This window comes from Tyto alba, unplaced genomic scaffold (assembly GCF_018691265.1).
Source record: "Tyto alba isolate M040663 unplaced genomic scaffold, T.alba_DEE_v4.0 Super-Scaffold_8, whole genome shotgun sequence".
Classification (NCBI taxonomy): Eukaryota; Metazoa; Chordata; class Aves; order Strigiformes; family Tytonidae; genus Tyto; species Tyto alba.
The window spans coordinates 10,144,711-10,171,178 of NW_024881329.1; the positions used below are offsets into that span (position 1 = coordinate 10,144,711).

At 39.1% G+C, this 26,468-nt stretch overlaps 1 protein-coding gene across 4 annotated transcripts in view; it reads left to right on the forward strand.

Moving 5' to 3' along the window:
- Window positions 1–26,468, forward strand: part of MICAL2 (microtubule associated monooxygenase, calponin and LIM domain containing 2) — a 128,398-nt gene that overhangs the window by 41,301 nt on the left and 60,629 nt on the right. The window contains exons 6-20 of one of the 4 annotated variants that reach the window (XM_033006877.2): window positions 992–1,147; window positions 2,116–2,216; window positions 3,826–4,083; window positions 4,906–5,021; window positions 6,226–6,352; window positions 6,554–6,644; window positions 6,740–6,887; window positions 9,056–9,255; window positions 9,766–9,878; window positions 14,111–14,182; window positions 14,763–14,912; window positions 16,081–16,185; window positions 17,651–17,869; window positions 18,093–18,194; window positions 18,800–18,931. In XM_033006877.2, coding sequence (XP_032862768.2) covers window positions 992–1,147; window positions 2,116–2,216; window positions 3,826–4,083; window positions 4,906–5,021; window positions 6,226–6,352; window positions 6,554–6,644; window positions 6,740–6,887; window positions 9,056–9,255; window positions 9,766–9,878; window positions 14,111–14,182; window positions 14,763–14,912; window positions 16,081–16,185; window positions 17,651–17,869; window positions 18,093–18,194; window positions 18,800–18,931 — 2,090 coding nt within the window. Of the gene's footprint in view, window positions 1–991; window positions 1,148–2,115; window positions 2,217–3,825; window positions 4,084–4,905; window positions 5,022–6,225; window positions 6,353–6,553; window positions 6,645–6,739; window positions 6,888–9,055; window positions 9,256–9,765; window positions 9,879–14,110; window positions 14,183–14,762; window positions 14,913–16,080; window positions 16,186–17,650; window positions 17,870–18,092; window positions 18,195–18,799; window positions 18,932–26,468 lie in introns of those variants that run through there. The other 3 variants (XM_033006880.2, XM_033006878.2, XM_033006879.2) reach the window with 3 other exon arrangements.

Sequence of the window (26,468 nt, forward strand, 5' to 3'; positions counted from 1 at the left end):
ATTATTCTTACCTCAGTTACAGACTCCATTGAGAAGTTATTAGTTACTATAGTAGGAGGATCTAAGGGACATTTTGGTGCACTGAAGATTAATTACATACAGAATCTGGTATTGTCATATTAAACCTATCCCCATGAAATAATGAGAGTTTATCAAGAAGCACAGAGACAAAAATTCAGAGGTGATTAATTTCTTCTTAGAAAATACATGTAATTCTCTGAAAAGTCAGCTGCAATTGGCTAAAAGCACCCTCTGGCCTACTTCAGAATTTACGGATAAGGGGAAATATGCAGAGGGAAAAACTTAAATGTGTGATTGCAAGATGGTGGCTTAGTGGGATATTTTGTGAAAAGAGGAAGTTAGGGTGGAGTGAGAGAGCAAGTACTTCGCAGTTAGTCTCACCTTGGAAATATAACAGTTAAGCCACTGAGTATTTTTCAACCCCTAATATCTTTGAAAAACCTCATTAGCTGGTAGTGTATGCACCTAAGCACTGTTACAGAAGTTTCTACTTTCCAGATCTTTTTCTGCTGCTTTTGACTACTGATCCCTTGCATGTTTTTTCATAAGCTCTTCACCACCCATATAATGTTTGTATTTAGCATGATAAAAATGTTTCCCTCCATTAAATTTGATCTGCTTTATTTCCAATCCATTTTTCTTCAGTCATTATTCATCCTTAACTTCTTCCTGTGTTCAACTTCTTCCCATTGTTCCCCTCCAGGCACTTTTTTTTTTTTTTTTTTTTTTTTTAATATATATGAGCTTTTATCTTGAATGCTGTACAGCTCCAGTTTTGCAGCTGGAAGTGGGAAGAAGAGACTTTGCATTCAAGGGAATTTTGGAGGAATGATGGAACCTGCTGGTGGTGTGTTGTTTGATGAAGTGTAGGACTAGACATAGGAAAGAGACAGAGCTACCTTGAGCTGACCCTCTCTGAAAGTCCAGTGTGAAGTTTCCAGTGTTTTTATTTTTTTAATTTGCTCATCAGGTTTCAGGAGGAAAGAGTTTCGTGGAAAGCTGGCTATAGCTATCACTGCCAATTTTATAAACAGAAATACAACTGCAGAAGCGAAGGTAGAAGAAATTAGTGGTGTTGCTTTCATCTTCAATCAGAAGTTCTTCCAGGACCTTAAAGAGGAAACGGGTGGGTCCATCATCATTTTTTTCCACATCCAAGTGGAAGAGTCAGTAGAATAACTCTTTAGAACTCTTTATATGCCACTCCACCCTCCTATTCCTATTACCATCAAATTAAATTTATTGTATTAAAAAAAAAAAAAAGTGATAAAGTGCTGTTGATGTCAGAATCTTGGAGATGGAGGTGCCCATTTATGGTACAGTGGGGTATGTTTTTTCTTTTTAGCTTGGATGGTGCCACATAATAGCTTGTTTTAATGTTTAAATTTTTCTCAACTGTAAAAATGTCTGCTATGTTGAACAAATTTAGAAGAGCATTTTCAGTGCCCAGAGATTTCCCTTAAGACATGGTTTGTTTTGTTTGTATCTGTTCACATACTGAACAGCTTAAGCCCTGTGAAAAAGGCTCTGCCTTTTTGGGAGGAGTTTATTCTTGCTGTTTGATGTGTAGATCTGATAAACTGAAAAGAACTAGGCAGGAATCTGCCATAAATACTTAAAATATAAACTGTGAAATACATCTTTATGAAAAGGAGTTTCGGAATAGTTGCATCCACTCAGTACAAGCAATTCCATTCTTAATTTACAGCTGATTTTATTTTTTAATTATCATTATTATAATAGAAACCAAAACTCCTGGTTAGACCCGATGCTGGAGCCCTAGCAACCTAAAAAGCAGTTTGTTCCCTTGGCTCCCCTTTCCTACCTCAGAAGATTGTCAAGCCTGTAGTTAACAGGCTGTTCCTTAAAAGGATGCTAAATAACTTTTAATAATACTGAGGCAAACTCTTGTGGGGTAAGGCTGATCTCCTCTCTTGTTTTGTTTTGTTGAATCTTGTCAATTAATGCTTCATCCCAGCTGGGAAAGTGAATGTATCCCAAGGAGGAAACACCTCTGGGGAGCAATCACATGTTGTTAGTAAATGACACAGACAATGCACTGCACTTCATAACAAATGCATTATCTCTTTTTAGGAATTGATCTGGAGAATATTGTTTACTATAAAGATAGCACTCATTATTTTGTGATGACAGCAAAAAAGCAGAGTCTTCTGGACAAAGGAGTGATTATTAATGTATGTAAAAATGTTGGCTAAAAAGCTATTTTATTTACTTGGCACAGAGTAAGTGTGAACATTGGCATAAATGTTGTTGCATGTTATAAAGGGTGTTTATAGAGATACTGGATCACTTCATTGAAGCTCAGATTGCTTAGATCTTATTCTGAATTTTTTTTTTTTTTTTCCCTCCAGTCAGCACAAAGTGTCTGAAGAGAACTGAAAACAATACTTCCTAAATTTGTCAGTTTTGAAACTGGCTGAAATGGGATCTTTACTCACCTTGGAAATATGTGGTGTGGTCATCACACCAGAAAATTTAAAAATCATTTATTTAAGGGTGATCTTAGCATAGCTATGTCCAAGTTAATCAGGCAAACAAGGAAGCATTAAAACCTACCCCAGGCTAAATTGTATATTCTCTGAAGTCGGTGAAACATGATAAAAGGAGGCTATAAACACAATGGCTTGAACTTTCAAAAGTACTTCAGACTTAGAGGCCTTTTTTTTTTTTTTTTTTTTCTTTTTCTGTAAGAGGTAGGGTTTGTTTTCTTTTGTTTCTAGGAAGTGGTTTGGCACCATTTAAATTTCTCTTCCTGGAAACCCAAGAGAAGTCAATTTTTCTTGTAAAGTATGAGAGTGCCAAAAGAGTTGAGTATAATTTCCCGAAGGAAGTACTTGTGGGGAGCTATCAGAAGGCTTCTTGTCTTTCTGATGGGACAACTAAGCTCAGTACCATGATTCCTGCCCTTTTGAGAGGACAGGGGCTCTGCGGGCAGAGCAGCCAGCCTTGCCCAGCCGTAGCAAAGGCGGCAGCCCCCAGCAGTGAGGGGGAGCAGGACGCTGGCCCTGGGGTTGAGGGGTGGGTGTTTGTAGGTGGGTGCAGTCCCACAGATCTGTAGGGGGTTGGGAGGAGTGGTGGCTGTGGCCCATCAGAGCTGCTTTTCCTGACCTGCTCAGGTCTGAGTGGAAAAAACCCCAGTCTGTCTAAAACAATGGGGCTAATAGCAGTTCTGTGGTATCATCCCTGCAATTAGGGGTCTCATTCATGATTAAGCTATAAATAGAAACTACCTTATTAATAATCACTGGCTTTAAGTAGGATGACCTGTAAAGGCAGGGTCTTCCACCACACTGGCCAAAAAGACCTCCAGCCCGAAACAGAACAACAGAAAAGCTGCTACAATCCAAGTTTGCATGTGTTGTTACTGAGATGTTAAGTCAAACCTTCAGGCTGAGACCCGCGTGTTGCATCATCAGTACATCAGTATTTCTGCTCTCATGTGGTTTCAGATGTGGGGTACACACATGCAAAAAAACATTGCAGTGATGATGATAACATCTTCTGATGGGCAGGAAGTAGTGTTATGAAAATAACACATAACTGGGGGGCACTACAGTGTTCTGTTGCAAATAAAGCTGCTTATTCAGGGTTGGCATAGAGAGTTCCTGTCTGGGGTAGTACAGTAACCTATGTTTGTGTATTAACTTTTTGGAGGAGGTGACAAGTCTCACTTGGTTCTTTATGCAGTGAGATGTGTGGTTGCCACTCATGCTATGAGAATGTGACATTCCAGTCCAAAGAGGATAGTCTGAGTACCTAATCCTAGCACTCCTCTTCTTGCAGGACTATATTGATACTGAGTTGCTCCTCTGTGGGGAAAATGTGAACCAGAGCAATTTGCTGTCCTATGCCAGAGAAGCTGCTGACTTTGCGACCAATTACCAGCTGCCTTCCTTGGATTTTGCAATCAATCACTATGGGCAACCAGACGTAGCAATGTTTGATTTTACTTCCATGTACGCATCTGAAAATGCTGCACTAGTGAGGGAGAGGCACAGGCATCAGCTCCTGGTGGCGCTTGTTGGAGATAGTTTGCTTGAGGTATATCTTGGAATGTCTTCCAAGTAGACTTCTTTCTTTTCTCTTTTTTTTTTTTTTTTTCTTTTCTTAATCCAGCTATTCAGTCTACCCTTCAAAACAAACTGTCCTCTCTTACATGTCCTGAAACAATGGTACCTTCTTTGGAATAGGTTCTTTTCCCTTTTTTCTTTTTTTATGCCATAATTTATGTCATAACTAATGCTTGGCTGGCAGTCTCTGGCTGAGATCCTGTTTTGCTTTATGCAAGTTGTATTTTTGTCTGAAAACTGTGAGCCGTGTGTCCTCAGCTTGGGTGCATGATATAATTTTCCTGATGTCCATCATAGAGAAAAACTTGGTCCAAATTTTTATTGCAGTTTGTTTGCCTTGATATGCTTTCTTTTTCTCTTTCTGAAGTGAAAAGTGTATGTTGCAACTAATTATTTTTTTTTTAAACTCATGCTGACAGTCTGAAGTGTTTGAAAAGATCAGTCCAAAGTGAAATTAGGAGATGAGAAGAAAGGCATCTTTTTTCCTTGACTAATTCTTGTGTATTGAGTCTTTTTTTTTTCTTCTCAGCCTTTACCTTTTGAGGTTAAGAAATTTGTTGTTAAATATAGAAGTTAAAAAAAGGAAAAGTGAAGGCAGTCTTTTTCATTACCTAAGACTTGGAGGAAAGACGTGTCTGAAAACTGCAGGACTTGGCTGTGTTGTATTTTAACTCTTTCTGGACTACTTTTCCAAGACAGTATGAAACCCTAGACTCCAAATTCATGTTGCAAGTTACTTTTGTAGTAAGACCTTGAGAAATAAAAGGAATTAAAATGTAAATGCTTCTTACAGCCCTTCTGGCCAATGGGTACTGGCTGTGCAAGAGGCTTCTTAGCTGCTTTTGATACTGCATGGATGGTGCGGAGCTGGGCTCAAGGAAAACCCTCGTTAGAAATCCTTGCTGAACGGTGAGTGCTGGTTTTGTCTTCTCCATTGTTTCCAGTGTTTTAAATAAATGCAGTATTGGCAGAAGGCAGTGGAATTCAGAATGCCAACAGGAGAAACTCTTCTTCACTGCAATGGCATTGGGTTGAAATCACCTATTCCTTCAGGTTACTGAACAATTTACAATAGCAGTAGGCCGTTGCTCTGTAAGCTTCTGTATACTAATTCAGAAGTCCAGCAATGTGCATGACATGGGTTTAAAACACTAAGTCACTAATGACTAGAACTAAGTGTGATCCTTAAGGAAATGAACCAAAGATACTGTGTGTCAAAAGACTAACCCTCCAACCTTCTCAGCACCTTTTTTTTTTTATATAAAAAAAAATAATCCTGAAACAAGTCTAAATAAATACTTCATCAGCTTTCATAGTTGGTATCTGTGATTTTAACTCTGCATTTTAGCTTAATACCCCTGATGCCCTCTTTATGTGTGGCAAAGGAGAATTGTTATGGTGCTGTATCATAAGCTTCTTTATCTAGTGTCTTTTTGACCAGAGCAAAAAATCTGTTGTTTAGTACACCAGCAGTTCTGGTGTTGCCATGGTCTGATGGTTGAAGTTGCTGACTTTGGTCCTGATGGCAGCTGCCCTGCTCCACTACAGCTACCCAAGCTGTTTTGGGGCAGATACATAATAGAAATACTCACGCTTGTGGTAATGCAAGTAGAAGTATAGTGCTTTGAGAAGTTTTAAGATAGAAGCCTGTGGGATGACTCAAACATGGCATAGTCCCAAATGGAAAATTGAACAGCATAATAAAAAAGGCTGTGGTGGTTATAGGAATTACAGAATGACGGGATTTAGTGCTGTTATGTGGTAAAGAAGTTACTCCTTGGGTGGACATTAAAGCAAAACCAGATGACTGGATGATGTAACCCCCTTTTTTTTTTATTTTTTTCTTCTTTTTCTTGCTTGCTTCCTGCCTCAGGAAAATATGGGCATAAGTTCTAAGAGTCTGTTCTTTTGTTGTCCTTTTGCTGGCTGGCATCCTTCTCCTGCTGAACAGGCATAAGAAATGGGATGGATTTATTATGCATTTAGTGCGTAACACTTGTATTGGCAGAATCAAAATAAGATGCAGGTAGCTACATGAATAAAATACTCTTTATATAAAAAATATTTATTTTAATTAATATATCTTGATTATTTTTTTTTTATCCTCTATAAGAGAGAGCATTTATCGACTCTTGCCTCAGACTACCCCTGAAAATATTAACAAGAACTTTGACCAGTATACAATTGATCCAGGAACAAGATACCCGAACTTGAACTCAAGCTGTGTTCGACCTCACCAGGTCAGTACTTAAAAGGCTTGCTTGTGAAATCGCAGTTTATTTTTTTGTCCAGTTGAAATAGGGCTGCAAGTAGTAGATAAACAAAATCTTTAGGAGACTCCTTAATTTAGAACCAGCTGTTGATAAAATTAACCTAGAAAAAAACCTTTTTTTCTCTCCAAACAATTCTAACATTATACTGCTAATTGCTTTTACTTGTAGGTGAGACAATTATATGTTACCAATGAGTTACAGCAATGTCCTCTTGAAAGAGTGGGCTCTGTTAGAAGATCAGTGAATCTCTCAAGACATGGTATGTGACATCTCATGTTTACTATGGCTTAATATTTGGAGCCTTCTGAGCATACAAAATCTGATTGAAATGTTTGCTCTCCACTGTAACTGCAGAGTCAGATATTCGACCTAACAAGCTTTTGACCTGGTGTCAGAAACAAACAGAAGGGTACCGTAACGTTAGCATCACAGACCTGACTACCTCCTGGAAAAGTGGCCTTGCATTGTGTGCAATTATCCATCGCTTCAGACCTGACCTCATGTGAGTGACATCTGCAGACCTTGTTGGGTGTAGGAGATATTAAGCATTTACCAAATTACAGTGTAAGACCAATCAGTACAGCACTGATACTCAACAGTCCCCCTCTGTTACTGTTTTTTGCAAGGAGGTGCGCACCATTGCCAGGTTTGGGGGACGGAGAGGGTGGGGTTGGTTTTGCTTTGTTTCTTCTGTATGTCCTTGCATGCTATTTAAAATTAAATATATATGCTTTCAAAGAGCTAGGAAGGCTTTGAACCTTATGATTTATGATCATGTTTGTGGGAATCATATGGCTATTTGAAACAAAAATTGCAATGCTTGAAGAATGTGAGAGTTGCATTCCCTGGTCCCTGGAGACAAGTTTTTAGTGTACGTATAAAACCACAGCCATAATGGCACTGTCATGAGTTACAGAAATATTTGGATAAGCCTTAAATGGACCATCCTCCATATGTTGTACTGGTTGCTGTGACAGTCATGTAGGGAAACGGTGGGCCATGGAGATGCACAGGACATGGTGGTTTTGCACAACTCTTTGTCCAGAAGAGAGTGATGCCCTTGCACGTGGACTATACAACAAAGGATGGCCCTTGAAAATTCACTGCTTTAGGGATAGAATGTAAGCCAGCATTTCCCTTTTGACAGTGTTTTTGGGGTCCTAATCCTACAAGACACAGTTTATTATGTATGAATATTTTGTCAGGTTCCTCGGTTAGATATAAGAGGGTCAGCATGTAACAGGTATCAGGAAATGGCAATTGCTGACATGGGGTTACTGGGCCTGCTTGATGCAGTCTGTGGTGGGGTGACTCTTGTGCCCTCTCACCAGTTTCCAAAATGCATTCTCTTGCCTTCCTACAAAGACTTGGGGTTGCAAATGAATGATTATCAGCCTCCTCCATTTATTGTGGATAAATGAAATAAATGATCCAGCTCTTTTATGAGGTGTGGTATGTTGGAAAAAATAGGAGTGATACGCAGGGTGCTTGTTTGTACAGCTTTGCCAGAGGAAGAGCTAACGTAAGAATAAGATTTTTTTTTTTTTGCCTTGGGTTAGTTTTTTTTTAAAAAAAAAAAAAAAAAGGGGGGAATTATGGATGATTTTGTGGATATAAGGTGGGGGGAAGGGTGCAGAAAGCAAGGCAGTATTTGCTGTCTGCAGAAAGCACTGCTCTCTAGAAAGTTGATAGATTTATCTTCCTGAGCAAACAGACCTTTTGCTGTTTAATTAACATTGTGTTTGGATCTTATTGGCTTTTTTTATTAAATGGGACTGCTGAAGGACTTGGCCAGATGAAAGCTGGCCAGGCAGGAGAAGTGGCTGCCTGTGGGCTGTGGGCAGGACTAGGGTGGAGAGCTGCCTGCAGCCCCCTGGCTCCAGAAATAGGCAGAGTGTTTGGATGAGGGGAGAGAGAAGAATTCTTTGGGGTTCAAAAACTCACATTCCTTATGAGGAGAAAGAAACTACCCTGCCTGGAGCTTTGTAATTTATTCACATGTTTATTTTAATCATGAATTTTGGAAGCTGTTCAAAGGATCAGAGTCTTAGAATAGGTCCCATAGAAAATGGATTAGAGAATGGATAATGCAGTTCCAGATGTGTGGTGTGCTTATTTAGTGCACTGCTAAATCCGGTAATGACATGGGCAGGAGGTCCTCATTCAAACTGTGTGTGTAACACCCTAAAAAGAAATGTAGTGCCTGTGCATGTGTGTGTGCACACATATAACATATTTGGTTTATAAAATGCTAGCCTAAACCTACTCCTCCTGGGTTTGATGATTTATAGAACTAATCAAAATGAATAAGTCAATTGCTAACAGGTGAAATCTGTAGCACCACAGCTGTATTTGGAGAAAGAAAAAGGTTTCTTAGCACATCTGAGGAGAAGTTGCATTTCTTCACAAGTACAGGAATCCTTTTTCATGGGACTACATCAAAATCCAATTCAGTGAACTAGCATTTAAATTACATTTCTGGCAATGCCAGGATTTGTATGAGACTCTTACCTTTGGCATTGGTAGACTCCATAGCTTTGAGCCAGTGAAATCCCTATGTCCTCATTCACGGTGCTGTTCTGCACCTCTCCGACGGGCAGGGGAGCACTGTGTGTTTCTGAGAGGGGCAGAGAGCAAACCACCACTGATGCCAGTGTGTTGTCCCCGCAGCGACTTTGATGCTCTGAACGAAGAGGACGTTGTCAAAAACAACCAGCTGGCATTCGATGTGGCTGAGCAGGAGTTTGGGATCCCCCCTGTGACCACAGGGAAGGAGGTGGGGTCGGCCGGGGAGCCCGACAAGCTCAGCATGGTCATGTACCTCTCCAAGTTTTACGAACTCTTCAGGGGCACGCCTCTGCGGGCAGTAGGTAAGCCGAACCCAGACTGCTCCCAGTCCTTGCAAGTTTGGGAAGCAGAAGCACTTCATCCAGGCTGCTTATGAGCACTGCTCTTGAGCCAAGAGCCCTTTCCCAGCTGAGCCATTCTGGCATGGAAGCATTTCTGCTTCTGTCAGCAATAGTTACCTTGTGCTTAAAAAAGGAAAGGGAAAAAAACTTGACTGAAGACCAGGATTTTGTGGGTCCTTAGTGGTTTCAGAGAACAGGAGCAGCTGGATAACTGCTGCTTGACATCATGAAGTTGATGTATCAGGTCGTTAGAATGATTCTCTGGTAAGGATGATTGCAGACAGCATGTTCATTCTTAGGTGGTTTTCTTCCTTTTTTAAAAAGTCACCCTACATGGTATGTATTTACTCTTATTTGTCTGGGTTTCTTACATATAATTTCTACCAGCACTCTGCTGGAAAGTTCTGTCTTAGTCAAAGTATTTAAAAAAGAAATCTGAACAAACATCCTTAGCAGTTGTTTTTTGAACAGATGCTGGTGACAAGCAAAATGGAGAAAACAATGATCTTTGTTCAGCAAAATCATCGAACTTCATCTTTAATAATTATATCAATTTAACTTTACCAAGAAAACGAGTACCAAAGGTAAGCTGTGAAGGAAGACTTAACCCTATATATATTTCTTGTTTAAAAAGATGAAAATAAACTCTCAGGCTCAGACAGAAGGCGTTTTTATCTATATCCTACTATTAAAAGACCTGTACAAGGAGACTTTTGAGCATATTAAAAAGTAAAATCAAATTTAACAGTAAGCAAAGTTAACATGCACATGCACACTCAATCATTATGATGTTTGTAAGAATAAAACTGAAGCACTGTCAGTGTAGAATTGCTGAAGCATTAATAACAGTCCCAGGTAAGCTTTCTCTGTAAATGCAAAGTTTCAAATCACAGTGAGAATTTGGGTGTACCTGGGGAGAACTTGTATCCATTGTCCATGTCAATCTTTTACAGTCAAGGTAAAAGTGAGAGGAGGAGGATGTTTTATTTGATGTGTTTATAAGTTGCTGTCTTCAATTTGAAATATTTGAGATCTTGGCTCTGTTAGGTGTTATTGTCTCTTACGTTTTATTTTTGGAAATTTTTCAAAAGATGTTTTTAGGAGGTTTTGTGCAATGCTAAATGCTAAGCTTTTTATTTTGGGGGCTTTGGGTTTGTTTGTTTTTTTGAGATAGGAAACTCTGGATTTTTTCTGGGCTATTTCTACCTTTTAGAAAAATAGTACTATAGTTCTGCATTCCTAGTTAAATATAAACCCATAATATTATATATCAGTTCAAACAATCACTGGTGTACCAGAATGTTTATTGATTGGGAGGGAGTGCTGTTTTTTAATGAAAGCAGTGATTTGAACAGCTTGTACTTGCTGTCAAGATTCTGGAGGGGAAGCTTTCAAACCCTTATGGAAGTATAAACCCTGCAACGGTGACAAACAGTGGGCAGGTTGACTGGTGTGACTTTGAGATAATGATCTCTTAGTCGTACCCATATACTTTTCTCCCTTGGTCACTTATTAATGAAAACTTATTGACATGTCCTGCTTACGTCCCTGTATAAAATACATTCATGCCCATACTTGTTGCAATTAAAAATTCCAGGGCCTTGAAGGATTATGGAGACTTGAGTTAATACTGTCTGGCAGAGGACTGTGTGCAGTGAGAGTATTGTCTATATGCTTCTGAATGGATTATAACTTCAAAAGTTTTATATGATTTAATTTAAAAGCTACTCTAATGAAATTATTCAGTAATAAACTGTTTCACCTTCTTCCTATTCATTAACATGGTTCTCTTCTGAAAGGAGACCTTGAGGGAGGGGCTTTGCTTTTACAGCCAAGTCTACCTTCATTTTAACTTCAATTTAAATGGGGAGTGTCTGCACAGCCTGGCTCAGAGGCAGTAGTGTCTCAAGCACAACTCTTGCAAATTAAGCAGCACAAATTCCTCCACCAAAATGAATTTAACTTCTGCATTTTCTGAAACACAACTTAATGCAAAACTGTTCCAGGTTTTGAGTTTCCTGGGCTAGCCAGAAAATATGTATCAACTATGATGATTCTCAAGTTCTTTTTTTGTTGTTGTTTTTTTTTCTTTTTTTTTTTTTTTTTTTTTGAAACAGACCTCCTTAATGCTTAACTGTATTGCTTCATTTACACCTATGCAGAGACCCTAAGTTTTACCTGCAAAAATATAGATTTCCTACTGCTTTTGGAATTCAGTGTCCTTCATAAAAGTTCAGGTGTACATGTGTGTACTGCATTTCTCAGTATTTTACTATATTGCTTTTTAAATTTGTTGCTATCTTCTCAGTTTTGGTAGAAACGTGATTTCCACCCCCCCCCCATTTGAAGTATTACACCATGATTTTCAGATATTTCCTAGACTGACTTACATCCTGAATATTTTCCATCCACAAACACATTTTCAAAACCTGTGGACAATCAATTGCCCAGTAAGCCCAGATATTCTTGTTATGAAATAACTTTTCCCTGTCACCCACATAAACACAAAACCAAGTTTCCCAGATAACCAAGCAGTGAGAAACCAAATAGGGAAAATAAACACTGCTTTTTCTTGTGGGGGACTTCTTTATAAGAAAAACCTTTTTCATGACCACAGTGTTGTTGTTTTTCCATGAGTTATTTGCAGAAGTAAATAGACTGTTAGTAGTGGGTGAGCTTTCCATTAGTAAGCCGTACAGCCCTCTGACTAAACTCCCGTCACGAAGCCTTCTGTCATAACAGGAGGTATAGTTCTTGGCACTACATGAAAGCATGAGGTGATTTGCTTGATGGGCCCTTTTGGTTTCACATTACAGGGTCTCATTTGAAATGAGAAGTGGAAGTGATATTTTCCAAATCAGCTTGGGGGGAGGGACTGTCAAGACCTTATTTTGTTATGAGGTTTTGCAGCCCTGTCATGGAGAGGGTGTGAAACTAAGCAACAAATAGTACTCAGGTTAGGACAGAGACTTGTGAGTGCCTTAACCATCTGAAACTAGCTGAGAAGTGAAGCTCCTTGGAAAGCAGCTGCTTGAGTTAAGAGTTTGGCTGTGGCTTCAGTTTTATGGTTCTTTCTCCAGCAAAAAGTGGTGCTGAGTGTTACCCAGGTATGACAGTAGGAGAGCACTTGCCTATCACAGAGTCAAAAACAACCGGGGTAACCCTGTCTCTTACTAAACTTTCTGTACCATTAGTTTCTTGTTTCATTTGGCTGGAAGAGGGATCCTTATCTGGGTGCAGGTTGGGAGAGACCAGGAAGCAGGGTCCTGGAGATGGTGTGGCCATGGCTGTTTTGGCGGAGTGTGCTGGGTGGGATAATGTTTTCAATTCTCCTATGAGTGTCAGCTGGGCTGGAGAAGAACTGAGATTTCCTGTGCTCCAGACTAATAAATGAATGGAGGCCTTTACACAATAAAGGACACAGTCATTTTTCTTGTAGTTTTGCTAGGCAATTAAATTGCTTTGTCTTTCATTTTTTTTTTTTGTAAATACGTTAATGAAAGTCCTTTATGTAAGATTTTTGAAAGGCAACATCTTGTTTGCTCCATTCACTTAGGCAAATTCCACTTTTATGTGGTACAGATTATTATGCAGACTACATTGTGCTGTTATGTTGTTTACTCTTCCTTGGCAGACTAATGACTATAGGTAGCGTAAAGCAAGGTTACTGAGAGCTGGTGCTTGAAAGACAATGCACCAAAGCATATGAAATAATCAAAATACTGTCATCTGATTCTTTTGGTGTTTGCTCAGAGGTTGTTTGGGATTACTTCTATTCATTGAATAATGATTTATTACAAACAGTGTATATGTAAAAAGGAAGCCTGCATTCTTTGATTTTTTTTTTTTTTTTTTTTTTTTTTTTAATTTGGCTGAGCAATCTCTAAATTGCAGTGTGGGTGAAATTATCTAAGTGGAAGGTAGTTTCTTGTTCATGAAGTATAACCTAACATGACATTTATCAGATGAAAAAATCTCTCCATTGTATCAGGTCTTCAAGACTGAATTTGGTAAGAACTGATACAAATATTTAAGCACTATTTTGCAAGTGTGTGTGCACTGAGTATGAAGTATTATTTATTATCCATGTAATCTCTAGTTCAGTAAAATAATTAAATATGTGCATAGCTTGAGCACAAAAAAAGGAAATTTGATTGCTTAAGTATTGTAATGTAGAGCCATAGTCAGGGAGATGAACCTTACAAGGGGGACAGACCTTTAAGGCAGACGGTAATTGCTCCAAAAAAGGAGATGTGTCTGCACTATGAACACAGAAATCTGTGCGCAGATATGTAGGTTAAAAGAGATGTGGACGTTATAGTGAAAGAGTGAGGAGTTTCTGGATTTTGTTACTTACCTTGAAACCAGTGTAGTCTGAAATTCACAGAACAGCTGATGCTGTAATGCCTTTTTCTTCAAGGATGTGCTAGTGCTTTATGAATTATAAACTCTTCAGTACTGAAAGAAGAAAACGTCAGCAGCAGCCTTGTAGGGCCTGTGTTTAACAAAGTGTACAAGCATGTATTTTCACCTATCAGAGTCCAGCAAGAGCTCCAGTCAGGGGTTACAGGGTAGCTTTTACATACACGATAGCTGCCACGAGGGCCACCAGGCTCCCCACGTGAGGAACGATTTGGCTGAGCAGGGGGGGGCCTAGCAAGGCGTGCTGGTGCGGCTCACCTGTGTTTGCCTTGTAGAACACAGGACAGACACACTTGCCTGGTTATGAAAGTTAATGTCCTGGGAGGAATCGCTTTGGTAAAACTGGTAACTGCTACAGTAATCCATGGATGTTGTTTTGCCTTTACCATTTCAGGTTGAAGGGAATACGGAAGAAAATGAGACTAACAAAAGACGTCGAAAAGGTCTTTTTGGTGTCTTTGAGGAGGTAGGTGTTCAGCGGTGTCCACACATATCCAGCTTCTTGATGAACACCAGAGCTGAGGAAGCAGCAGAGGTTAAGGGACCAGGGCTTGGCCTCTTGTCCTTGGCAGGAGCAAAAAGCCTCTTCCCTTAAAATCTTGAATTTACTGTGGTGTGCACTAAAGAGCTAAATTTATTTAAATCATTTGGTAGGAAGGAGAACATTACCTAAATTGCATTAGTTTTCTTTCTGACCCAAGAACATTTAAGGTATTGGATTTTTTTTAACTTTTCCCAACTCAATTATTTAAACAAATTTTTATCTGAAGAGTTTGCATTGCAGCTTGGTTCCTAGTCCCTCTCTGATTAGTTATGTTTGTGATTCTGCTTTATTATAACCAGCACAGATTAATGTTCCCATTTTACTGTACTCTGGGACCAAAGAAAATATTTTTTTGGTGACTTGCATGCTAAACAGTCTAATTTTTAATACACTGTAGACTGTATTTCCTTTCACCCTTTGCTCATAAGGATGTTCTCTCTCTTTCTCTCTTCATGAGTGTCGTGTGTAAACTTGAGAAAACCATAGTTTGTTTTTTTTGCAGGCTTCAAGCTTTTCAAGCCAAGAGACAAATGCTGGGAAAGAACAGAGTGACGGCAGAGAAGGAACGAACCAGAATAAAGTTAAATCAATGGCAACTCAACTGTTGGCAAAGTTTGAAGAGAATGCTCCAAATACAATTTTTCGGAGGCAGGTAGGTCATAGATGAATGTAAAAGTAATCTCTGAAATTAAAGTGTAGTCCCTCCTTGTGAATGTGATGCAGATTTCCAAGGGAAAAATGGATCTGTTATGTGTTTGAAGTGGCTTGTCTTTGTTTTAGACTTTATGCAAATTAAAGCTATTCCTCTCAATACTCAGTGAACCAACATGACTAATATAGGTTGACTAATGCATATTAATATAATGTAACAATATATATTATATTAACAAAGTGTAGTGGAAGTGTAATCTCTGGAAATCTCTTGTAAACCAGTCTCTAGAACTTTTGCTTTGTGTGTAAATCTAACCTGGATGCATATAGTATTGCAGAAGGACTTCTTTTCCTATATTCTGTGAATAAGGGACACTACATATTCAGTTAAATCTTTCTTTGCGGAAAATTTAGAAGGTGTAAGAGGGGAACCTAATCTTTTGCAAGATATGTCTGTCTGTCTTTTCCTTTCCTAGGCATAGTGGAATATATTTGTACATTCCACAGCATTTTCATAGTGTGTTGTTAGTGTGACTAGTGGTGCTTCAAAAATAATCCCATGCTGTCAAGGTAGGAATGATAAGCTCAAAATCACACTTCAGCCAGTGAGATGGTTTGAATCAGCTGAGTTCAGATCTGTCACCTAAAAGATCTGAAGGAAGGACAAGCACAGTGTCAAGGTTCTGTCAAGGCTGGTGGCTTTCTTAATGCTTTGTTCTTGTATCCATTTGTTTATTTACATATTTAAGTCCTCCTGAAGCGTAAGCTTTATAGAAGTCAAGTGACTTTCTCAGTCCACGAACACTGTTGCTTGCACTCTACTTGGCTACTTGTCAATGACCTGAGCTTTCTGCATGAAATCTCTGCATATTAAATAATGCAAAGGTTTGCTTGGCCATGTTGAAGGAAGTCTCAATACATTACCTTTTGGCCATAAGCTCTCTTAAAGAACACTCAATGTGCTGAATTTTAAGTATATCTTTGATGGTAGAAGGGGTTAATAAAATGGGTAAGTGACAAAAATCTGCAAAATGTGTTGTTAAGCTCCGTGTCTTTAAAAGCAGCTTTTATTTCTTTCTGCCTCAAAAGGTCTTTGAATCCTATTTACTGTCTTCCTTTTTTTTTTTTTTTTCCACTCTGTCTTTATAATTTTAAAAATGCTTTACAAGGAGCTAATAGATAGACCAGCCCTGCTCTCTTCTGACCCTCCTGTTAATCCTCGCTTTGCTAAACCTAAGGATCCAAATCATCTTCCACCTCAACCAAAAAGGCAGGTAGGAACTCATATGGGTAACAGCTCACAAGTATACCATTTCTCTTACTACTGGGAACTCAATGTTATTGTGTAACTTCAGAATATATAAAACAATATTTGGATGTAATCTGCAGATTTAACAGATATATTTAGCTGAGAATTCTGAAAACTATATTAAAGTTTAAGGCTATTTTATACCTGCTTGACCAGATCAGAAAACTATTTGAAAGAATTAGTAACTGTGTGGAAAAAAACCCTAAAAACATAGGTGTTGATTTCTGTGTTATCACATCTAGACCCTAAATTTTATAAATATAATTACATACCTGCATTTAACATGTGAGAAAACTACAGCAGTACCTGAAAATTTGTCTATGCATGTACTTGATGGTTTGAGCTGTTGTGTAACGGTAAGGCAAAGGGAGTTTTCCACCCCAAGAAACCTAGCAAAAATATCTAAGATATAAAACTTGAGCATTGAAAATCTGATATTGATGCCTAGTAGAATTTGTGATAAGAATTCCTGATGAAAACTCTTTGCAGTATCATATACATGGGGCAAAATTTTTTAATACATTGTCTAAATTTTTCTCTTAGTAATTCCAATGAGAGCAGTCTCATATCAAATAGTACTGACATGCAATTTTAAATGAAAGTAAATATCCTGTAGTGGCATTTCAGAAGTAGTCTGCAATGAAATGAGATCTTCATTGCATGTGGTAATCTGCAGATCAGTTTGATGAAAAATGAAGATTCATAAACCAGTTGAGAATTGTTGTTTTAAAAACAGATGTGCTACCCTGAAACATCAGGAGCATACTTCAAATTAATTTGCATTAGTTTTTTTAATTTTAATCCTGAGAAACTGGACAGATAAGATGAAAACTGTCATGAAAAGACCACTGGACAGTCATTTTTAAGACTGCATTTGATAAAGCTGAACTGGTTCTGATATTTCATTTATTTCAAAAGTTATTTTAAATGAAGATTCAAATTCAGAGGCCTATTCTGAACTCCTCAGAAAATCCTTTAAATCTGAAATACATCGTAACTCGATTTGGGTCAGACTAGGTCTAGAATTATGCCAAGAACTACATTGCTATTCTTACAATTTCATTGTAAGTTTAGTTTCGGGCAGATGTGATGCTAAAAATAAAACCCAAAACGTTTGCTAAAAACCCTAGAAGGAGATGTAGTGTCATGTTCTTCTGCAGTGATGCTATCTGGGGTTATTCATAAAAACAGACACAAACCTAGAGAAGCATGTCAAGACCTGCATAAGTTATGTAAGACTGATTTATTTCAGTGCATGGACACAGTCATCAGAGATGCAGTAAATAGTGTGCAAAAAGTGATATGAGAACATTTTATTTCTAGTTATGTGCATGACTGTGCGGTGCTTTCAGAAGCATCCTTAAAAGCTGCATATACTGCATGGTGGTGCAGAAAGCAAGTAAATTTTTTTCACTTCAAGTGTTTCCTAGTTTCAGGTGGTAGCTAGGAGTGAGCACGAGGTCAGGGAGCCCAAACAGTCTTTAAACGGTTCTGATCATATGGCCAGGAGAGCAAGGACTGTACAAAAACCAGATACCCAGCCCAGTCTGTCAGAAACCTCTGAAAATCTTGCATCTGCCTGTTCTGCTGCATTTGTACTTTCTGGAGTGCTTGAGCGTCTTCAGCACCTGGAGGAAAAAATGAAACAGGTGACAAGCAATTTATTTTCCTTTCTGTCTCTTAACTGCATATGCTAATCTGTATACTGTACTTTCTCTGAATGTGCTGGCTTTTTCTCTGTTGACTTTAGTTCATTTTAAGACAAGAAGAAGTCTTTCTACAAACTTGCTGTATTCTGATGATGTATGTGGCATTAACTGATATATCTCTCTCTTTCTTTCCTTGGCTTGCCTTCCCTGGCTCTTATTGCAGAAAAGAGCTCAGACCATAGCAAATAGGGAATTCCATAAAAAGAACATTAAAGAAAAAGCAGCACATCTTGCCTCAATGTTTGGCTACATGGAGTTTCCAAAGGTGAATATTAGGTTTTGCACCTGAAGACGTACTGAGTTAGAAGACGCATAAGAATTCATGGGGGGAAAAAATGAGGTGTTTTTAAATTCCCTTTCATCTTGGGTGGATCTGAAAAGTAATGTGGATTCCACTGAAACTGATAAAAAAATCTTTGTTTACATATTATTGCATAATTGAATTGAGGTAAAACACAATTTAAATCATAAAGCTAGTCAAAGTACTTTAGCACAAGAGAAATGTGTTAGACTAAACCCTATCTTGTGCTTGAGTATACACTGGGAGCTCACAGTTTCTTGTGAATTGCTGAGCAGTAGCTCTTAGTGCAATCTGGCATTTCTTATGTTTCGTATGCTTTCTCCCAGCACTATCTTACCTTCCTGCCCACTGTAAATATTTTTGATAAGAAAACTGAGTACAATATTATCATTTGCTGGGAAGGTTTTGCCGAGATGATTTCCATGGCTCCTCACTGTGCAAAAATAGAGAATAGAATAGAAGTGTAGTTATCTTTCTTATTTTTTTGATGCATGACTGTGAAATTATTCTCTTAACCTGTGCTAATGTCACTGTTTCTTGGATAACTTTCCTGTTTCTGCTCTACACAGAATAAGCTACCTACTAAAGGCTTATCCCATTCTCAGCCCCCAACTCCCTCTTGCCCTCCACCTCACGATTCAGCTGCTGCCTCTTCTCCATCATCTGTTGGTTCAGCTTCCCCTGCTGTTCCTTCTAGACAGGTATTCTATTAACAGACTTTTCCTGTAAAATCCAAACTTGTGCTAAAGCTGCTTGAGAAATGGCTTAGATGGAAGGCACTGTCAGCAGATCTGTTGTATAGGTTGTATTTCGTATTTGAATCAAACTTTACTTTGTTCACTGTTGTTAATTCTGCATGTGTGTAAGAGAAAAGTAATCATTTAAAGTGGTTCAGGTATAAAGCTGAAAAACAAATAGTTCACAGAATTTTTGCTTCAATTCTGAAAATTTTACATTGCTGCTTATTTTAAATGTTGTGTTGTTGGATAATACCACAGACATGCCTAGCAGAGAAAGAGCTTCACATTATACAGCTAATGGGATGTTATGGGATCAGTTAGTTGGTTTTGGGTGGCATTTGTGTTTCTTGTCATAAGAATATCCATCTGGACTGCAAGGGAGAACCTGCACAATAATGCTTATTTTAACTAGAGGATGCATCTTAGAATTGTGTGAGCTCTTATCAATACAGACAGATTTTATTGTTGTTTTTCTTGTTTACTTAGTTGTACTTTAAACTCGCTTCTGCACATTAATTGCTAAAATACAACAGCAAACTTTACAGAGAAGAAACATGCATACTCTGAATGAAAGTGATAGTAACACTTGAATCAGAGATAGTCAGATCTTACTACTCATGCTGATGTTAAAATGAGTTGTGCTTTTATCTGTGGAAGTTAAGATGACTGGCTTCTAACTCCCCTTGTTTTAGAAGGATTTTAGTTGAAGAAAGTTTGATATTTTTCAGCTTTTCAGGGCAGGTAAAGGCCCAGGTTCCCCCTCCTTCACCAAGATTATGTAGCAGCAGTCTGGGAACACTGCAGTATTGATTAGGGTTGGTGTGGAAATAAAGGTGGAAACATCAAGCTTCTAGAAGTATTGAAGTATAGCAATGCAGGTGCTGCTGGAGCTGGTGGCTTTGCTGCCTGAGCCATGAAAGAAGTGCTATTTGACAAAATCGGGTACAGTCTTCATTTACTGTGAGAAGGAACAAAGCATTCTGTCAGCTTTTGTTGTATTTAAATAACAGTAGTTTTATGAAATACTCATGAGTATTGCCCAACTTCAGGTAAGCTATAGCTAAAGGTAATTTCCCATCTGGTGAGTGTTCAGCAGGATCATTTAGTGGAATCAGTCTAGATCTTTTTAGGTTATTTTGCACCATATTGTTAATTCTGGTTGGAAATCTGGCTCACGGCCTCAGCAGTAACTGAGCAGGTAGATACTGAGCTGACTTGCAGTTTGCAAAGGCATGTTCCTCTGTTGAGATAGAGATGTGTTGAAAAGACTGCCTTCCTCTCAGACCCCAGGAAAATACAGGCTACATAGCCCTTCCAAGGACACTGCAGGTGCAACAGGTGCCTTACTGAGGTAATCCCCTAATTCCCTTCAGCTTCAAAGTAATTCCTTTGCCTAGATTTGCATCTTACTTTTTATGTAGTATGCTAGGAGGTATAGCATGTTGATGGGTTTTAATCTAGTAATGGTTTCCAAAATACTGCTCATTCGATTTGGAGAGCTATTGTGACACTGCAAAGAGAATAAAAAAACAATAAAAAAACAAACAAAAAAACAACAAAGTATATGAAGAACACCTTAGAATATGAGAACTAAGATCGTAATCATGTGGGAACTCTCTGAGCAATAATTTCATGGGAATTTTAAAAGTTTTTCTTAGAGAACATTTGGTCTGAGCAATCATTTTTTGATGTTTTAATACAACTGCATTTGGTTTAAAGTGCGCTCACAGCCTTTTATTAGTTCACCATTGTATTTAAGTGGTGTAGCAGTAGTTCTTTGTGACTTGATTTCACTCAGACTGAGTTTACTTCAATTGAAAAATACTCTCTCCAGAGGTAATGGCAAAATGCAGCACAGCTGAGGCAAGAAAATCTTGTTCTGTCACCAGCACAGTAAATATACATTCATCTATTTTGGTAAATATTTGGCTGGTTAGGTAGGACTACATGCATTCTTTGGAAGTTCTACATGCATGAACATCTTGATGCCTAGTATACTGCTCCATACAGTTGTATAGACTCAGGTCTTCTTGTACACTCTATGCAATGTTGAAATATGGTGCATTTGGCATGGCATATTTGAGAATTTTTAAATAGCAGGTCTAATATTGAAGAGGCAAACTCCTACTTTCTTTCCCTTTGAGGTAGATGTGCCAATAGAAAGTTTATCCAAATGAGCCCTAAGTGATGATAGATATTTCAATGGGTAAGATATTAAGTAGATTAAAAAAAAAAAGGGGGGGGGGGGAGGGGAGGAAAACCCCTTTGAGTTTCCTTTTCAGGGTTGCCAGTGAGTACAAGTGATACTGTTGGTGCTGTGCTTACTATAGGGGTAGCAAAGGGGGTGTGGAGGAGTTAGACAGGGTCAGTCAGCCATGGTGTCTGCGCAAGGCTGCTGCAGAGAAGGGGTGAGTGCCTATCCTTGTGCCCACTATCGGCACAGTAAGGGATGCTGGATAGTTACCATGGAAATGGAGATTCAGGTCAGGCTTAGAGATGGGGATAGGGGACCCTTGAATAGTAAGGAGCAGAGTGCCAGGTGAGGCTTGCGGTCTGCAGCACAATCACCTTTTGGAGCAGGTTATGACAATGTGCACTTACTTTACACATATAAAGTGGATCCTGCCCTGGGGAGAGGGGATGGACTCAATGGCCCTTTGGACCTATGGCCAAGACCGTTATTTGTGTTGGTAACATGCTGGTGAGGTATTAATGGATGTGCAAGACTTTTGTTCTCCATACTATTCGTGTGTTATGAGGTAGATTCAGTCCTGTGATACCCCTGTTACTTTAGCTTTACCTCTCTTTGGCAACTTAAGTTCTGTTCCTCTTCAAGTTACCCTTTTGTTATTTGTCAAGCAAAATTTTTCCAGAAGCAGATTTCTTACTGCTGTTTTTGCTGTAAGAGTATTAAATCTTCAGGGAACACCTGCTGCAGCCTTGATTTTGTAACAATCAATCTGTTCATACCCTTCCAAGGTTAAATTGTTGTCCACATGTTTCATCTTTTAAGATTGCACACTTTTCAGAACATTACAATTTTATCATATTCTATAAAACATTGGATAAATGTTCAGCACTATATAAATAAAATTTTATAATATTTCTGGTGCCCAGTGTACATTTTCAAGTATTATGCATGATAATTTAACAATGTGTTTAGACCTCCCTGCTGTATGTACTGGTAATTGCCTTTTTTTATGCTATCTTGAAGGTGGGGTTATAGGACTCAGAATTTGTATTTCTGGTCTTTGTTCTGAGAGATATCACTGGGTGAGCCTAGACTTTAGTATGAAAAAGGTCTTCAGGATAGGTAAGCCAACAGAAAGAGCTCCCTCATTTTGCTCTCACTGTTTCTGCTTTTTCCCAGCAGAAGAACAGAAGGTAATAGAAGTCTTCTGAGTTTTGTAAGACTTCAGGAGATACAACCTATAAATATCAGCACCCTTCCATCCTATTAATAGTTAGTACTGTCATTTTAATTTCAAGTGAGCACTGAGGTTGTTATCAGACATGATGATCCTTTACATCTGTTGAATTTTCATTGGATCAGTATTAGTTATGGTGGAATATTTCTTGAAAATGGTGGCTAAAAAATCATACTGTCTTATTACAGAAACCTGTTATTAATCCTCAGTCCTGAAAGGAGTTCTTGAAAGGAAGGCTGTGGAAGCATATTGTTTCTTATAAATACATACAGTCATTACAACTTATTAAGAATTAACTTCTATATGACACTATATGCAAGTTGTCAGTAATAATCAAAACTACCTTCTAGCTTTAATCAGATGTCCAAATTTATGTAGGTAGAACTATGAATTAACAAATATTACATTACAGGCTGGGCTTTGGTTATTCCTGTTCTCTGTTTAAAGTTTGCTTGACCTTCAGAAAACTCTGTTCATCAGAGCTTTGCATGAATGAATCCACACAATACGTCATAAGAACTATGAAGGTGTTGCAATAGATAGGCTTTGCTGCCTGGAGAGTTTTGGACCAGCTACTTCCCTTTAGTGACATGACTAATTACCAGCAGTAAGCAGGTCTTGGGTGTTTCCTACACACAGTGACTTATTACTCAAATGTTGTTTATCTCAGAGGTAAAATAAATGTAGCAGGTGGTACCAAAAGTAAATTAATTGCCCTCAAAGCAAAATAAGATCAGGAAAATCATTAAGGATATGAAACAACAAAGGGGAAGTATTGTATGCTTTTGAAAGCAGAGAGCATATTTCCTTTGTTTTATGAAAATACTACTGAGGCTTACTTGTTGGTTGGCCGTGGCATTATAAGTAATAGCACAGGGAAATACAGAAGGTAGCTTTCTCTTCCCACATTAATAACCACCCTGATCAACCTGCTGAAAAGCTTTGTCAACATGTCATCGACAGGTCAATGGTCTTAAAAATCCCCTAAGTCTTTGTGATTTACTAAGTGTTTTCCTGGTTGTTTCCTGAAATTCACCATGTAAGATAGTTCTTTAAGATTCCCTTCCAACAATGGATTTAAAGCAACTGGTATAAACCTGCCTGATTTGTGAGCAGTAGCCTGTTATATGTTGATAGTGGCCCCAGCACTACAAAATTGCATGTGCGTGTAGAACTTCACGTACACCAGTAGCCTCAAGGGTAGTAAGTGCATGAGCAAAATATAAAACCTATTATATGTATCCTGAGTTTCTAAGGTACATGAGCAGCATCAGGCAGGTGGAGATCTGTGTGCTGTTGACCAAAGCTAAGCCGCGTAAGAGCTGACAGGTTCTCTAAAGGAATGTGTGTAGATTTGGGGGCAGACCCTCTCTCCTGCAACTGGAGTTTATTACATTTACATTCTTAAGCGGGTGAGGATGTTGAAGTCCTTGCCCATACGCAGGGTGGGGTTTAGAGGAGACACGCGTTGCTCGGTGGTTGTGCTGCTGTTGTATGAGGGCAGAAGTCACGAGCCTTGCTGGGCAGTGCTGCTCTCGCATGCCCTGTCCCTCCCATTCTCTGCAGGTTTCTGATGATGGCAGGTGCTCATGGGGCTGCCCTGGTATTTCTATTTAGTGATTGAATGGCATTTGAGTAGAATAGAATGTTTCAGTTGGAAGGGACCTACAATGATCATCTAGTCCAACTGCTGGACCATTTCAGGGCTGACCAAAAGTTAAAGCATGCTGATAAGGGCATCGTCCAAAAGCCTCTTAAACACTGACAGGCCTGGGGCATTGCCACCTCTCTGGGAAGCCTGTTCCAGTGTTTGACCAATCTCTCAGTAAAGAAATGCTTCCTAACGTCCAGACTAAACCTCCCTGGTGCAGCGTTGAACCATTCCCACACATCCTGTCACTGAATACAGAGAGGAGAGCTCAGCACCTCCCTCCCCACACCCCCTCCTCAGGAAGCTGCAGCCAGCAATGAGGTCGCCCCTCAGCCTCCTTTTCTTCAAACTAGGCAAACCCAAAGTCCCCAGCCACTCCTCACAGACACGCCTTCCAGCCCTGCCACCAGATTTGTTGCCCTCCTCTGGACACATTCAAGGGCCTTCACATCCTTCTTAAGTTGTGAGGCCCAGAACAGCACACAGCACTCAAGGTGAGGCTGCACCAATGCTGAACACAGCGGGATAATCCCCTCTCCTGCCCGGCTGCCCACGCCGTGTTTGCTGCACCCCAGGGTGGGGTTTGCCCTCCTGGCTGCCGGGGCACAATGCAGACCTGTACTGAGCCTGCTGGCCACCAGCACCCCAGGCCTCTTCTGCAGGGCTGCTCTCCAGCCATTCCTCTCCCAGTTTATACTTGTGCCCAGTGTTACTCCATCCAAGGTCCAGAATTCAGCATTTGGACTTGGTAAATTCCATCCCATTAATCATAGCCCAGTGCTCCAATCTAGAGCCCACTGCACAGCATCTGAATGGTGCAGTACTGAGGCTGCAGCAAAGTGATCTCCTCTTGACTACCCACATATCCAATTCAGTAAGGAGAACCAGTAGTGAGATCTTCTCCCACTAATATGACCTTATTAAACAGTTTCTCTAAAAGTATGTATAAACATGCAGTTTTCTTGTTTTGACTGCTTTAATGTTGACATAGATTGCTCCAGTGGGTGGAGAACAGCAATCAACCAACTTGATGAACTGCAATGTGTAGTTCACATTGGAGAATACTTTACCTGAAATTCAACTACTTACACTTTAAGCATAGCCTTATTGTTTAGCTGATTGCTCCAGCATTTAACTAGTTCAAGGTAAACTTTCTGCTTCAGCTGACTTTTGAATGCTTTCTTTTACCTAGGAGCTCACTGGGTAATAAGTTGTATTTGGTCTAAAAGTTGTTCATCATATTCAGACGTGTATAATTTGGGGAGGAAAATTCTGTCTTCTGTGATCTTAACACGAAAGAACTTAGATTTCCTTGTAGTAGCAAGTAATCTCACTTCTTGTATTGGTTTCTAATTTAATGTACCACTTAGGACAGCATTGTGCTCTGTAATTAACAGTCTACTTTTCTGTTGTTACCCCACAAATAGTGCAGACATTGAATAATATTTAAAAGTATTTTTATATTAAACATAAACAAACAGTACATAAATCAGTCCCTTGAATGGACTTTGTCATCTTAAAATAAATATTTTGTATCTGCCTGGATATTAAATTAATTATGAGAGAACTCTCAAAAGATAAGGGGAGCTGTAAAGGGCTGGATATGTTCCCAAGTTCCTGGACTTCAATTTTTTTGTATTAGAAAGAATATTTTTAGCCATCATAATTTTGGAAAACACACCCACAATGCATTATAGTTGTTTTTAAACTTGATAGAAAATGCTTTTAAATTATTTTTAAGTATCACGAATACTATTGCATTTATATTTTTCTCCTTTCTTCATGGTAACTTTCTGATATTTCAAAACCTTTCTGTTAGCAAGACTTGGTGTGGTGCCAGTAGAAAAATAATTTCACTGAGAAGTGTGAGACTTAAAACTTTGTCTCTGTAGGAGGCGAATAGAGTGCAAGGTATGAGATCATAGATCCTCTAGGGGAAAAAAACATGTCCTGACTTCAGAAGCAGTATCAGATCCCTGGCCATACCAGGATGGCCCTTGCTGCCTTTGCTACCGGAGAGGTTGTGGGATCTTATATTGACTGTAAAACTAAAATTAAAATCACTACAGGAAATTTGGTTTAGGGTAGAAAATATTTTTGTAGCTTTATGAAAGTCTTCATAGTCTTTTTTTCCAGGAACAAAGAACAAGAGTACCTACCTGCCACTCACACACACATGCGCACACCCCCCCACACACCTTTCTCCTTTTCCTGTCCCCAGGCATGTGTTTTGTCAGGGAAGCCTGGACCATGCAGTCAGTGGACTGGCTACAGTTCATTTGGAGCCACAGCCTAAAGAACTGCAGTGTCCTTGCAGGTCTATTTGATAAATCTGGTTAGAAACAGCCTAACATTCAAGGCTGCAATAGTGTGATGAAGCAGATTAAAGGAGATGTTTTCCTTTCGTGAACGTAGTTTC